Genomic DNA, 13653 nt, shown 5'->3' on the forward strand with positions numbered 1-13653 from the left:
ACAGGCCCAGGAGCTCCCGAAGCCCCAAGTGAGGCCCAGCCCGCAAGCCCACAAGGTCCCAAGGGCCTGTGCAAGGTCAGTCTGCTCTCAAGACCATTCATGAGGCCCAGCAGCTCTCATGGCCCAGGACAGCTGAAGAGGAAGCGACACCTCTCCTGGGAAGACCAGATTTTTGTCTCATCCCTATTATTTCTTCATGTGCCTCAGTTCTCACAGATCACTCTGGATCACACACATGGATCAGCTCCCTCCTGGTTTCCATCTCAGCCTCTGTGGCTGGAGGCAGTTCCCTTCATGAGGAGTCAGACAAGACTTTATCTCCAGTTCCTCCCACTTGTGGTGGGCTCTCAGATCACTACAGTCCCATTCTCATGGATCCATGGTGCTAAGTGACCCATGAAGTGGAGCAGTGAACTATGGATAGCCCTGAACTTGCACCTCCCCATGGGGCTCCATGTTCAGGATGCTGACCGGACAAAGGAACTTTGAGACCTTACCAGCTGCTTCACACCCTGAGCAGCAGAGCGGGTGGCGTAGTAGTGTGATATCAACAGCATGGTCTCAAACTCCTCATGCGCTGGAGTGTTTGCTTCACTTGACTTTACCAAGTTTTCACTCTGAGGAGGAGAAAGGGATAGTTACTGGGAACATGTGAGCACAGGGGCACTCTTCATCCACTTGAGTCTGGGGAAAAGCTGGGGGAGAAAAGGGTCTGAGGTATCTAGGCACCCCATGAGGATTGGAAAAGGGCTGGGCCTTGCGTGCTCTGGGCCCTACAGAGTGCCGAAGGAAGCTGGTTGTGGAAGAAGGGGAGAGCCAGGGGTACTGTGGCAACAGACAACACTGGAAGCAGGGTTGATTTGGATGGTCAAGGGGATTTGTGGCTTTAGTTTTTGCTAGAGAGGGAAATTTTGGGGATAGAAACAGAGAAGAGGCAATCAGGGGCTCTAGCTGAAGGCAGGGATGTTTGGGACAGGGAAGAAGGAGCAGAAGGCTCTAAACATCTCTGGGGAGATGGGGAGAATTCTTAGTTTCCAGGCTCAGTAGTTCTGTGCTTTCCCCAGGTCCTTGCCCCACCTAAGCAGATGAATATGGGTGTAGGAAGAAAAGTGGGGACATGTTGTGACCAGTTTCCATGTACCACCAACACAGGAAGCTCTGCAAGTGCCAATGTCCAGGCCCAGCTGCCACTGTATGACCTGCCCTGACCCACTTCTAGGATTTGGCCTTGAGTGCACGGTCATCTTCTTCTCTGACTTCTCTTGCCTGGCCATGTCCACTCCACAGGATCCTTCTTGTTCTGCTATCCCTGCTCTCACTTCTCTTTCCCCAGCTTGTGTTCTTCAAACACCTTCCATGTCATCTGGCCAGAAACTGGTTCTTCACCTCCCCACAGGAGTTGCCTGGGATGTTGGAGTTTAACAGGTAGTGGTGGCCCAGGCCCACACTCACCAAATTGAAGAGAACATCACGCAGGTCAGCCCAGCTGGAGTAGGCCTCGGCACAGTTCATGCCAGATGCATTCACCATCTCCACAAAGAGACGCTTGTAAATGTTGAAATTCTGCAACAAAAAAGGAGAGAAATCTTGAGGGAGCCAGAAGGGGAATCAGTAAAAGTTTGGAGCACTCCTGCTGTCAAGCACAGGCTGTGGGAATGGCAGCTCTGCACACAGGCTCCTGGAGCAGCACTGCTGCAGGTTGCTCATTGCAAGGGGTGCTAAAGCACAAGGCAGGGAAATTGGGAAGAATGCTCCTCCAGCCAGCACTCTCAGAGATGCAAGCATGGCCACATTCTGGACTTGGTGGCTAAGGCATTCAAAATGAACATGAGGACTCAAAACCCTCCAACTCCTTCCCAGTGGAGAACATGCCAGGGGACTGCCTTTAGTCCTCCAACTGAGGAGCCCCTGGAAGAATCCATAGTGGGGTAGAAGTAGCTTGGACACCTTCTACCTGGCAGTCCCAGCTCTGGACTGAAAACCTGACTCATGTAGCATATCATATCACACTCTGGCAACTCACACTGGGGTGTCATGCTGTCTTCATTACCTGTGGATTGGCAGGTGCTCCATGGTGGACATACAGGCTCAGGGCTTTGTCCCAGCTGCCCTCCCGGATAAGGTGGGTTGCATACAGAGCTACATACTTGTGCAAGACTTTATAGTTCTGGAGAAGACACACAGAAAGCAGTAGCATGAGATTCACAAACTGAATGCTTGTCACTAGGGAAGGGAGGCTTAAGATGTGTACATACAAACCCATGGGCATGAGTCCCAATGAGTGAGGCCAGCATAACCAGACAAAATCACACTGCACACAGCAGATTTGGCTTTTGGTTTGGGCCCCACATGACATCCTGGCTAGCTGATGCTGTGCTGATCTTTCATTTGTGAAAAATAAAGCTGTCTTTCAGCTGCTCACCACTTGCCAAAGGAACACTGTCAAATATCTAAAGGAAGCAGTATCTCCACAAATGTGGCACCAGAGGTACCAATTCTAAACCAGCCCCTCCTATCCTGCGAAAGAATGAACACAAACACGTGTTGGACTGTAGACTTTCAGAATATGTGAGGCCACTCTAGTGCCTTTTTCAAAAGCTGTCAGATCTCTGAGACTGTAGGACTCCTTGGAGCACTGCTCATGTATACTGTTCCCATAAACACTTTGCTAAAAACTGACTGTAGTAGGCCTTGGAGAAATTCTAACTTGGGAAGAACCTGTTTCACACAGGCCTAAATATGCTAATAAGGTGAGGAAGATGGTACAAAAGATGTGCAATCCTGTCAGAAAAAAGACCAACAGAAGCAAGTTTATTAAGCAGAAGAGAGACCAGAGCCATTATGATACAGTTAAAAAGTGAACACCCAGACCTGGATGCTGGTGAAAGGCAAGGTACAGGACAGATTGAGATAAAGATCAAGTCTGAAATGTAACTTGTTTTGATCAATGTGACTTTTTTTACGTGACTGTATAATCACTGTGTAATAGCTGAGTCAAAAGTCATGAAGTTCTGCACTGGACATGAAGCAAGGTTGTGCTAACATCTTTTTTTTAGAGGTATATATGTACTAACATCTTCTTGGAGTAAGTGTGTTAGTGTGCTTGACTGACAATAAACTTGGCTGAGCCTTTGCCATTATATTGAGCCTGAGGTCATTCTTTACAGAAGAAATTTAACACTGACACCTGATAATTCAAACACCAACATGGAAGTCTCCAAGATTACAACTACTACAGCAAACACCATTCATATCACTAGAGAATACTGATGCAAAAAAAAAATCAAGTTTACTGTAGCAGAACCCAAATTCAGGTTACTGGTTACTCCATTGGAAACAAAGTTATAAAAATACAGTACGACACATGATGAGTGTTTGCCTGTTATCAGTGTTTGCCTGAAAGATTAGCTGCATTCTCTGTAGTTATTGCAGACTCCTTTCCCAGGGGTGGCCCTGTTGTTCGCTCTGAAGCAATTCTTCACTTTAAAGAATCAACACCTGCCCTTAGTTTAGCTCCATTATCAATAACCATTGAACACAAACAAATGCTCAAAGTAAATGCTGGTACTCTAGAGCATTCTTCTCCTGTTATTGCATTGTATCACTGTAGCACTGTAAAACAGTTTCATTTTAATTTTCTCCCTTTTTATTATTCTGTTGAGGTCATTTTGATACTTTTAGGTCAGCAAAAATGCAAAGATGTCAAATTTGCTTTTATGATGAAAGAGTGACTCATTTCAACTGATACCAGGTCTCTAAAGAACATGTAGAAAGAAGGGTTTCTTCTACAAATGTCTTTGCTTCCATGGTGCCAGTTTCTTCTAGCCCAAACAACTCATTTAGCTCATTACAGTGTTCCACTAATCATAAAATTTAAACCCAATATGCTTCTGGGTTTTCACACTTCCCTGCTAGGCCAGACTGGACAAGATAGGGACAGGGGAGAGGTGTTTTTTAAGCTGCTGTAGTGATTCCCCACACTCCCCACAGAAATGTCTTCTCCACTCCTGCCCACTCATCCCTGCTAATCCTGCTCCCCAGAGCCAGGGCCCCACCTCTGTCTCTTGAGGGCTCACACGGGCACTCACCTGCTTAGCTGCAATCTCAAGGCACTTCTCCCATTGCTCCTGCTCTGCATACATGTCCAGAGCAGCCATGACATCTATTCCCACCAGCTGGGGATGGAAACAGCCATAAATTCACTGTGCAGGCAAGGTTTCCTACCAGCATCAAAGTAGGCACCAGTCCACCCAGGTCCTTTCTTTGCATACACACAGTTCCTCCCCCTCCACGGAAGCACACATCCAGTGTGACACATCTGGTATATAGAAGCCATGACTCATAGGCACATACAGACTCCCAGCCTATGGGCATATTCAGATAAAAGCCCCATGACAAAGACTCCAAGGACCTGGGCTCCCCAGCATAAGAGAGATATGGAGCTACTGGAGCGAGTCCAGCAGAGAGCTAAGATGATGAAAGGACTGGAGCATCTCTCATTTGAGGAAAGGCTGAGAGAGCTGGGCCTCTTCAGCCTGGAGAAGAGAAGGCTGAGGAGGGATCTTATCAATGTGTATAAATATCTGAAGGGAGGGTGTAAAGAGGATGGGGCCAGACTCTTCAGTGGTATCCAGCGATAGGACAAGAGGCAATGGGCACAATCTGAAACACAGGAAGTTTTGTCTGAACATAAGGAAAAACTTCTTTACTGTGAGGGAGATAGAGCACCGGAACAGGTTGCCCAGAGAGGCTGCGGAGTCTCCATCCTTGGAGATATTCAAAAGCTGTTTGCACAGGGTCCTGGGCAATGTGCTCTAGGTGACCCTGCTTGGACAGGGGTGTTGGACGTAGATGATCTCCAAAGATCCCTTCCAACCTCAACTGTTCTGTGATGCTATGACCTGCACAGATCCTGATGTTGCTCCCTGGTCTGTGGGACATCCCAAATACATACCGAATCTACCTTTCCTTGGTTCTTTAGATACTCCTTGTAACGCTGGTCCACATACTCCTCTGACCTATTGGGCAGAAAACATCTTAATAGACAGCAAGACTAATAGTGCCTTGCATAGCGCAGAGGCTGGATCTAACCTTGTCTGCTTTGGCATAAAGAGGACTTACAGCTGTGCCACATCTTTCTGGCCTGCTGCTGGGAGCATAGGTATAAAGGAAAAGAAAGGGCCTGGACAGTTCCATGCAATATAATGTGTGAGGAGAGAAAGGGATCACAGGATTTTCAGGAAGGAAACGTGTGCAGGAACATGACAAGTGAAGGGGATATTGAGACAGGACAAAGAAAACGGGGGATGATGACTCCTCCGGGATATGTGGCAACAGAGCAATAGAAGAGTGTCAGGATAGTAAAGGGATGGAGGGCTTGGGAAGAGCAGCTGTGGAAGATGTGTCCTGTAGAGCCTGGGAAGGCCCCAGTGGGGAGAATCCAGGGTACTTGGGGCAGCAGGGCAAGACAGGACAAGGGATCATCAGGGGGTCAGAGGGGGAGAAGGAAGAGTCCATTTGAGGAGGGAAGGGCATACCTGGGGTCCAATTCCTTGGCCACGCGTTTGGCCTTGTTCCATTCCTCCCCTTCAATGAAGGCATCAATAGCTTCTCGTATGAGGTCCAAGTTGAGGTAGAGCTCTGCTGCCTACAGGGCCAGAGAAAGTCCAATGGGGTGGCTGAAATGCCACAGGCACCCTGCAGCCCAGGCTGGAGCTGGTGCTGTTGGAAGTGCCCAGCACACAGCAACAACAGAAAGTCTCTCCCCAAAAGATTAACCCCCTTCTCTGTTTCCTGCCTCCTCCCAAGGCCTGGATCTCTCACACCACCCCAGAACTCAACCCCTTTCCCTCCTTCCTCCTCCCCAATGACTCAGCTCTGCCAGACTCTCAGATAGGGCAATCCACCCATCACCCCAGGATGTGATTTGGCCTCCTCCCCTTGTATACGGTTCTCTCTTCCTGTGTCATTGCCTCTTCAGCACTCCAGGAGCAGAAGCCAGCCCTTACCGCACTGTATTTCTTCATGGCCACCAGCTGAGGAGCCACAGTCCGTGTCACCTCCATACTCTGTGACTGGCCCAAGAACTTAATGGCCAGCTCAGCTGCCTGTGAAGAGAAGTTGTCAGCAGCACAAGTGATAAGAGCTGCCTGAGAGAGGGATGAAGTTGGGAAGAGCTCAGCCCCAGGCCTAAGACCGAGCATCAGGACCATGTGAACTATGGGGGAAAGGGAAAGAGAAACGACAGCCCACTTCAGCAATTTAGAGGAACAAAGCCCAGCTACTTCTACACGTGGGATATCAGACAAGGACATGACTGTTGCTGAAGTTGGTGCAAGGGCACAGTTACTAGTGTGAATGAGAACATAACCCACAGGCTCATGGACTGGGCCATGAGGAGAGGGTGCTGGTCTAGCCATCAGCTAAGTCACAGAGCCCAGCTCTTTGGCGCAGGGAGATATGGCCACAAAGACACCTGCATGCTGCTGAAAGTGGTGCCAGAGCAAGGGTGCCAGCACAGTGCAGGTTAAGAGCACAGCCCATCATGGCTCAGAGAATAGTGATGAAGAGCTCTCAGACTCTGAGGCACTGGACCTTGCAGCTCCTCTCTTGCACCCTGCACTGAATGGACTATCTCTGGGATGCACTGCAGTTTGTGGGAGACCTCCTAGATAGCAGAGCAGATGAAGGGACTCATAGCCCCTGACAATACCTTCAGCAAGCACTTCTCCATCAGGACACTGTTGCTGGGATCCTGCACCTTCAGATAGCAATCCACAGCCCTGGCATATTCCCCAGCCTGCTCCCACTCCCGTGCCTGCTCCAGCAGCCCTTCTGTTCCTCTGTAGGGAGCAATACAGACTGTGAGCAAGACTGGGATGCTGCCATAGAGATCCTGTAGACAGCACGTAGGGAGCAGGGCAGGAAGGCCCACAGCAGAGGTGAGTCAGAGACCTCAGAGAGGAGAGGAACGTGCACAGGCAATGCTGAGGGAGAACTGGTTAAGGACCCTGGGGAGATGCATGAGCAGTGTAGGAGACCTGGGAGATCTGTAAGTGGCAAGAAGACACCTGGGAGACCTCGGATGGCAACAATAAGCTTGGAGTCTCCCAGGGCAGGCAGGCAGGAAGATGGGAAACCCATGCAGGAAGAAGTCCAGGACCCTCAGGATAATCTGGATGTCAGGGATCCAGTCAGGCTATCTCTGTGAGGGGTCATTGCAATGGCCCAGGGGAAGAGCAAACTGTCTGTTACCTGAAGCCTGACCCCAGCATTTCCCACCTGGAGCCTTTCTTGGCAGCCTCCCTGCTGCACTCCTCCTGTAGTGCTTCCAGCCGACTAGGCACATATTCCTTGCAGATCCGCAGGGCCTCGCTCCACATGCCAGCCTCCTGCACAGGGACACCAGGGAGGAGAAATTTTCACCAGTTCACCAGGATCCACCACACTCCTGCATCACACAACACGTCTGGCCATTCAAGTCATCTTGTCACAGGACCCACTGGGAGAAGAAACCATGGCAGCATCATCTGACCGCTTCCTCCCCCAGAATGGCAACTACGTCCATTCATTCACCCAGGTTACCACAGGAATGCTCCATCTATCCCAGCTACCTCTGCAGAATGGGCACTTACAGTCTCCAAATGCAACCCATTCATGTTATTCCTGAGGACCACCCGTAGCCTTCTGGTAGGATACTTCCTCTCAGAGCTGGGGGAGAGCCAAGTTATGCTGTGAAATCTATACCAGTGCAGTCTTCTAAGAGCAGGCCAGAATGAAGATCTATTAGGAACCACCCGAGTAAATGGTTTCTCTTTGGCTACTAAGCTGACATGGAGAGCTGGGAGCTGGATTTCACTCCCTCTCCATCCAAACTGGGTTCTCAGGCAGTGAGGAACACAATGATATTGCCATAGTCTACACTTACCTTGTAGTATTTTATTGCCAGTTCAGGTCTCTGTGCTCGCAGGAGGAAGGCCTCTGCTTTCTGGAATTCTCTCTGCTCAAAGGCAAAACGTGCTTGTCCCACAAGCACATCAGCCACACTGTCTGGGTCATGAGCCTCAGCCACACGCTGTGCAGCATCCCAGTTCTGGTTGTGCACAAACCTAGGAGAATTGACATGAGATTTAACAAGAGGGGCAGCAAACAGCAGACAAGTGGTGGAGGAGCAAGCAGGCTGGCACCATATGGGAAGAGGAGATGCAACAGGCCAGAGTGAGGAAGGATACATACATCAGCACTGCCTCCTTGGGTTTCCCAGCTTTAATGAACTCTGCTTCAGCCTCTTCAAACTTGCCCTAGGAGAGAGGAAGGAGTTTCTTTGTACGCCTTCCTGCCCCAATACCAACACATGATTCTCTGTACTTACCACGAGGCAAAGCATATTTATGAAATAGAGACGTGTGTGGAAGCTCGGGGCTGCAACTGTGGAGCCTTTTGGGTGAGCAGTGACTGCAGCCATATAAGTGCCTCCTGGGGCAGCCTTTAAGGAAAGCTTTTCAATTACCTGAGTGACCAGGGAACTACAATCTATTCCAGGAGTAAAATTACCTCATCTTCTAGGAACATGGCATACTTTAAGTGGATCTCTCGCATCTTCTGCTTCATGGAGAGGCGGGCCAGCTCAAAAGCAAATTCAAAGACACTGCAGTGAAAGAGAGAGTGGGGTGAGAACAGGACTATGTGCTGTGAGGGCATGCCTTCATTAAGATCAAGACATCAAGTAGAGGACAAGACACTGTCAGAGGGGAGAGGAGAAGACAGAGGGTCCCAAGTGAGTGGCCACTGCCCATTTCCCCTTCTCCTGACCAGAGAACAGGAGCTGTTACAGTCCCCACTAAGGAGATTCAGCTCCTTCACGCCTGCTGTTAGCGCCAGAAGTCCTTGACTCAACCCTAACAGGTGGTCATGAGGCTCCCAAGAGCCTGGTAAAGTGGGAGAGCTGGAGGGGAGCAGCAGTAAATGGCAGTGCAGACATGGCTGGGCAGGTGCAGAGTGGGACCAATCCTCTCCTGGCAGGCAGCTGCTTATGATGACACGAAGAATATCCCCTCCCAGGCTTCAGAGGCTCTTACAAAGCCTCCCTACTCAGGTTAAAGGGTAAACTGCTTTTGTCTGTCCAGATCAGATTTTACACTTGTGAGACTAACAGGTGGACAGGACTCATCTGGTAATTCCTCTGTGCCAAGGAAGCAGATTACCTGTGTGAGGAAGTGCAGGTAAAGAGGGATAACATGCCATATGCTGGACCTGCAGCTGCCATGTATATATAAATATTTTGGGCTGTCCTTTCTTCCTGAGATCGGGTAGACAGAAGAGGAGTGCTGGGCTTATGAACTTGCTTACCCACTGTCTGCTGCATGGTCAATGGCCATCTCCAGAAGTCCAAATTTACTGAGGAGTTTCACAGCTGCCTCTCCACCCAGGCTCTTTGCCCACATATAGGCCACATGCTTATAGGAGTTTGCCCCACCGTGTGCCTTGGCCACCTATCCAAAACAAAGAAAACTGAAGGACTCAGTGCATCTACCTCTACCTCAGCAGGCTGAGCCAGGGGTCCCCTTTCATATGACTCCTGTACTCTTGAGGGAGCATCAGAAACACCTGCTGTCTCCTGAAGAACTCTTCTGTAGCCACCCTGGACTGGGGAGAGTGAGACAAAGGCCTGTACGGCAGAGCACAGGGAGAAGAGGCTGCTGCCTCCTCAGCAAGGCCCTTACTGGTGTTAGGTCAGCAGAAGTGATCCCCGGCAATATGTCCACACTAGAGGGGAGCAGTGCTGGGGAGGGGTGCTACAGAGTGGTTAGGGGCAGAAAAGTACTTCTGAGGTACAATGCTGTGCAGTGGTTAGGAGCAGAGCACCACCTGGAGGAAGGCAGTGCTGCAGAGTGGCTAGGGGTCTAGCACTGCTTTTGGGGTGCAGTGCTGCAGAGCAGTTAGGAGCAGAGCAGTAGCACAAGGGCCTCCAAGGTGTGCCACCTGCTGAAGCTAAACAGTGTACTTCATGTCTTCAAATTTTGTAGTGAATAGAGACAGAGCAATTCCTACTGGCACCCTACAGTCAAATCCTGGCCCTTGCAGGGTGGGATAGCTGTGAAGTTATTATTACCCTGTAAGCTTCATCCCACATATCATTCATTCTGTACATGTTTACTGTGGCCTTCCAGTCCTTAGCTTCTAGGTAGTGGTACTCAGCCTCCTGTAAACGTCCCTCTGTCTCCAGCTCCTGCAATGAGAGACAATGAGTTAGTGACACTCTTGGCCCTGCTTGGTACAGCTGATCCCTTGCCATGACCTGTGCTCACCTTGCCCAGGTGCAGGTGAGTATCACTCAGTAAGTCCTTGTGGTATTTGGCTACCAGGCAAACCATCTCATCATACATCTTACACTTCTTGTACATGGTGATGGCCAAATCAGGTTCATCTACGGTGATATACAGCCTGGGAACACAAGCATGTTCATGTGGCTCAGCTAAGGATGTGATCACTCCAATGCAGTCCCTCTGTATCCTGCCCAGCTGGGACGGAGTCCGGGGCACATTGCCAAAAGGCATGACTGTGTGTGCAGCCTGACTCCATCCATACTTATCAACCTGTGTTCTGACCTGGAGAGAGCCCCTGGGCTTGTGACCTATTCTCATCTTGGCCTCCAGCCTGAGGCTGTCAGTCCAGTTGGGATGGCAACTTGGCAATGTCAGCAAAACTTTCTCATATAGGCCACCAAAAAGATTAAACCCAGTGTGACCTTACCACCTGTAATGCCTCCTCTCATGCGCTGGACATCCTTGAGATTAGGTACCACAGCATCAAATACACAGCTTTGCTGTCCCTGTACATGCTAACCTTATTGCATTGTTTAAATAACCTAGTACTGACAGCACTACATATCTAGATGGAAAACATTTCACTTTCCATATCTGATCCTGAGCTGGCCATGCCAGATCAGACCTGGCACCCTGCAGTGGGGAAAAGCCTTGCCACATTTCTGCTGCTACATAGACAGCCGTGCCCCAACTGGATCTCCTTTGTATTGTGGTGGTCAGAGATTGTCAGTCGTGCCACCTTGGGGCTTGTTGAAGGCAGCTGGCCCCTTCCTTCCCCCTCCAGCCCACCTGACCTCTGGGACTCCTTATGTGTGGCCCTAACACCATCCTTCCCTCCCCACCTCCAGCCCCAAGTCTCCCATGACATGTCCTTTTCGCAGTTCCCTGTCCTAACTCTGGCTTTATATCCCCTTAGATACACTAATAGTTCAGTGAGTTCTCTTCCTAGAAACTTTGCTTAGAGTATCAGCTGGAGGTCTCTGAGTGTGGAGAGAACATTTCTGACCCTTTAAAACCCTAGCCCCAAACTCCACTCCCACTCCAGGAAAGGACTCCTTGCTACAGCCAGATTCTCAGGGTGCAGTCTTGGACTAGCACCAAGGAAGATGCTTACCTCTCTGCTTCTTTGTACTTGCCCTGCTTCTCCATCTCTTGGGCTTGGGTTATGTAGAGCACAGACACATCTTCCTGACTCATACACCTGATTGCCACCTGCCAAGAGGAACATATATGCAAAAAGCTCCAGCACACTGCACAGCAATGTCCTGACACATAGTGACCCTTCTCACAGCACCGAAGATGGAGAAAAGCAATCTCCATCGCACTATAAACAGATACATATGCTACAGCCTCTGCAGAGAATGGGCAGTCATTTGTCACTGTGATCAAAGCATGCAGAACCAAGTCCCCTGGAGAGTGCTATTTGTGTCACAGGTGCACCCACATGGGGCTGCTGAAGTAGAAGGGGGCACAGACAGAATGCAGGAGCTGATCTCTTACTGGCTGCTAGATGTCCCTGCACTGATCCTTTGGGAAGAGGGCTTGCTGCTCAGGTGTTAGGGCAAAAGGCACCACCACCTCCTGATGGAAGACATTGCACCACTCAGAAGCAGGGCGAGGTCCGCAGAAGCTTTTGCTTCTGACACTACCTTGTGAGCCTGTTCCCAGAGTCCGGCCTGTGTGTACATGTCAATGGCCTCCTTGGTCTGGTCTCCTTTGATGTACAGCTCCTCTGCGACCTGTGGGGAGACAACCATGGTCAGCAGTCCTAAGGGACCCAGAGAAGTGATGACTGTACTCTGTGGTCTCACCTGATACTCTTGCAAGGCTGCATAGTGCTGGGCGATCTTGAGATAATATTTGGCTGCTGTCTGTTTGTCCTGCAAGTCCAAAATGTAGATAGCCTTCTTCCACTGCCGGGCTCCCAAGGCTGCCTCAATGGCCTTAACAGAGCACCTAGCATCAGAAACATAACTCATAACTCTTTACAGCCAGCCAGCACCCATCTCTGCCAGCTGAGCTAAGCCAGGGAGACCAAAGTGGGCTGCTGCTTGAATCTTCTTCCTTCAGCTGAAGCAACAAGACAGACCTGAATAACTTCACAGTATCAGCAGAGAGTAAAGGTCTGGAGCACTGACAGAGCTAAAGGGAAAGAATGAAGAACTAGGACAGCAGGGAACAGTGGATCAGGACTGAGACACCTTGACAGAGCTGTGGAGAAAAAACTATGGTTGGGCCAGCAGAGACTGCACGTAAGTATTAGGGGCACTGGCAAAGCTGGGATAAGGGGTCTTACTCAGCATCAAACAGCCATGCTGATTTAAACAAACTAGATCAACTTCATGGCCTGCCAGATTATACTGCTGCTGGTTATACAGCCTTCACCTGCTCCCACCTGGCTTCAATGTAATGGTTAATGGCAGCATCCAGCTGTTTCTGCTGCACCAGATGGTCTCCCCAGGCCTCCTCCAGCTTCACAACTTCCACAGGAAATGCCAGGCGAGCCAGCTCCACTGCTGTAAGGGGACATGATAGCTGTTATGCTGAATCCAGCAAGGAAGCAGAGCTGTGAGGTGCATGTGGGCCTCGTTGTGGGGCAAGGGAGGGAACTGTCTAACCCACTCCAACTCCAGCAGGGCAGCCCTGTGATCTGGACCCTGTGGGGAGCCAGACCAAAATCATGCTGGTGCAGTCAGCATGATCAAGGCCTTTGGAAGAAGATCCTGTCCTAGGGCTTTGCCTGCAGGCACAACTATGTGAGAACCCATACACTGAATGAGGTGATATACGGAAGTTCAGAGCAACTAGGCCACTCTGCACTCCAGGGTAATAGCTCATGTTGCTAGCAGGCCAGAGCACCTGGGCTCCTGCTGGGGACAGGGGAGGAACATATTTAGCACAGTACCTTTCAGGTAGGCACTGCCCTTGCAATAGCACTCCAGAGCCTTCCGTGGGTTCCCGACCTTCTCAAACAGGTCTCCAGCCTAATGACAAATATAAGCTGTCAGTTTCCAGAGCCACTGTCTCCCCATACCACCATGTACCCTTCCAGCCCCATGTACAGCTGTCAATCCTGTCAGACCACCCCTACCCACAGAGGCTTCTCCATCAGCTACGACCCCCCCCCCCCCACTAACCAACAGCATGGGGATAAAGGGAACTTCTTGGAAAGACAGCATGCGCTGAGACCATTGTCCTCTCTGCTGTCCCACATGCCCCAAGTGTTTTTCTGGGGTCTCATCTTCTAACAAGATAAAAGCTTTTGAGACAACCTCTCTTCTCTTTGCACAGTAACTTGTGCAGTGACAGCCTGGTCTGTGACCATGGC

The 13653-nt window shown here is 50.2% G+C and overlaps 1 protein-coding gene across 3 annotated transcripts in view; it reads right to left on the minus strand.

The window, feature by feature from the left end:
• IFT172 (intraflagellar transport 172) overlaps positions 1-13653 on the minus strand; it is a 47064-nt gene that overhangs the window by 7867 nt on the left and 25544 nt on the right. For all 3 annotated transcript variants that reach the window (XM_067294545.1, XM_067294544.1, XM_067294546.1), the window contains exons 23-42: positions 13231-13309; positions 12721-12841; positions 12137-12281; positions 11975-12064; positions 11440-11537; positions 10308-10443; positions 10112-10228; positions 9349-9491; positions 8554-8647; positions 8236-8300; positions 7928-8108; positions 7282-7391; positions 6713-6842; positions 6009-6107; positions 5538-5647; positions 4955-5018; positions 4089-4175; positions 2051-2167; positions 1453-1563; positions 498-617 (exon numbers count right to left, since the gene is read on the minus strand). In XM_067294545.1, coding sequence (XP_067150646.1) covers positions 498-617; positions 1453-1563; positions 2051-2167; positions 4089-4175; positions 4955-5018; positions 5538-5647; positions 6009-6107; positions 6713-6842; positions 7282-7391; positions 7928-8108; positions 8236-8300; positions 8554-8647; positions 9349-9491; positions 10112-10228; positions 10308-10443; positions 11440-11537; positions 11975-12064; positions 12137-12281; positions 12721-12841; positions 13231-13309 — 2217 coding nt within the window. The remainder of the gene's footprint in view (positions 1-497; positions 618-1452; positions 1564-2050; positions 2168-4088; positions 4176-4954; positions 5019-5537; positions 5648-6008; positions 6108-6712; positions 6843-7281; positions 7392-7927; positions 8109-8235; positions 8301-8553; positions 8648-9348; positions 9492-10111; positions 10229-10307; positions 10444-11439; positions 11538-11974; positions 12065-12136; positions 12282-12720; positions 12842-13230; positions 13310-13653) is intronic.

The sequence above is a fragment of the Apteryx mantelli genome, chromosome 3, assembly GCF_036417845.1.
Source record: "Apteryx mantelli isolate bAptMan1 chromosome 3, bAptMan1.hap1, whole genome shotgun sequence".
In the NCBI taxonomy this organism is placed as follows: Eukaryota; Metazoa; Chordata; class Aves; order Apterygiformes; family Apterygidae; genus Apteryx; species Apteryx mantelli.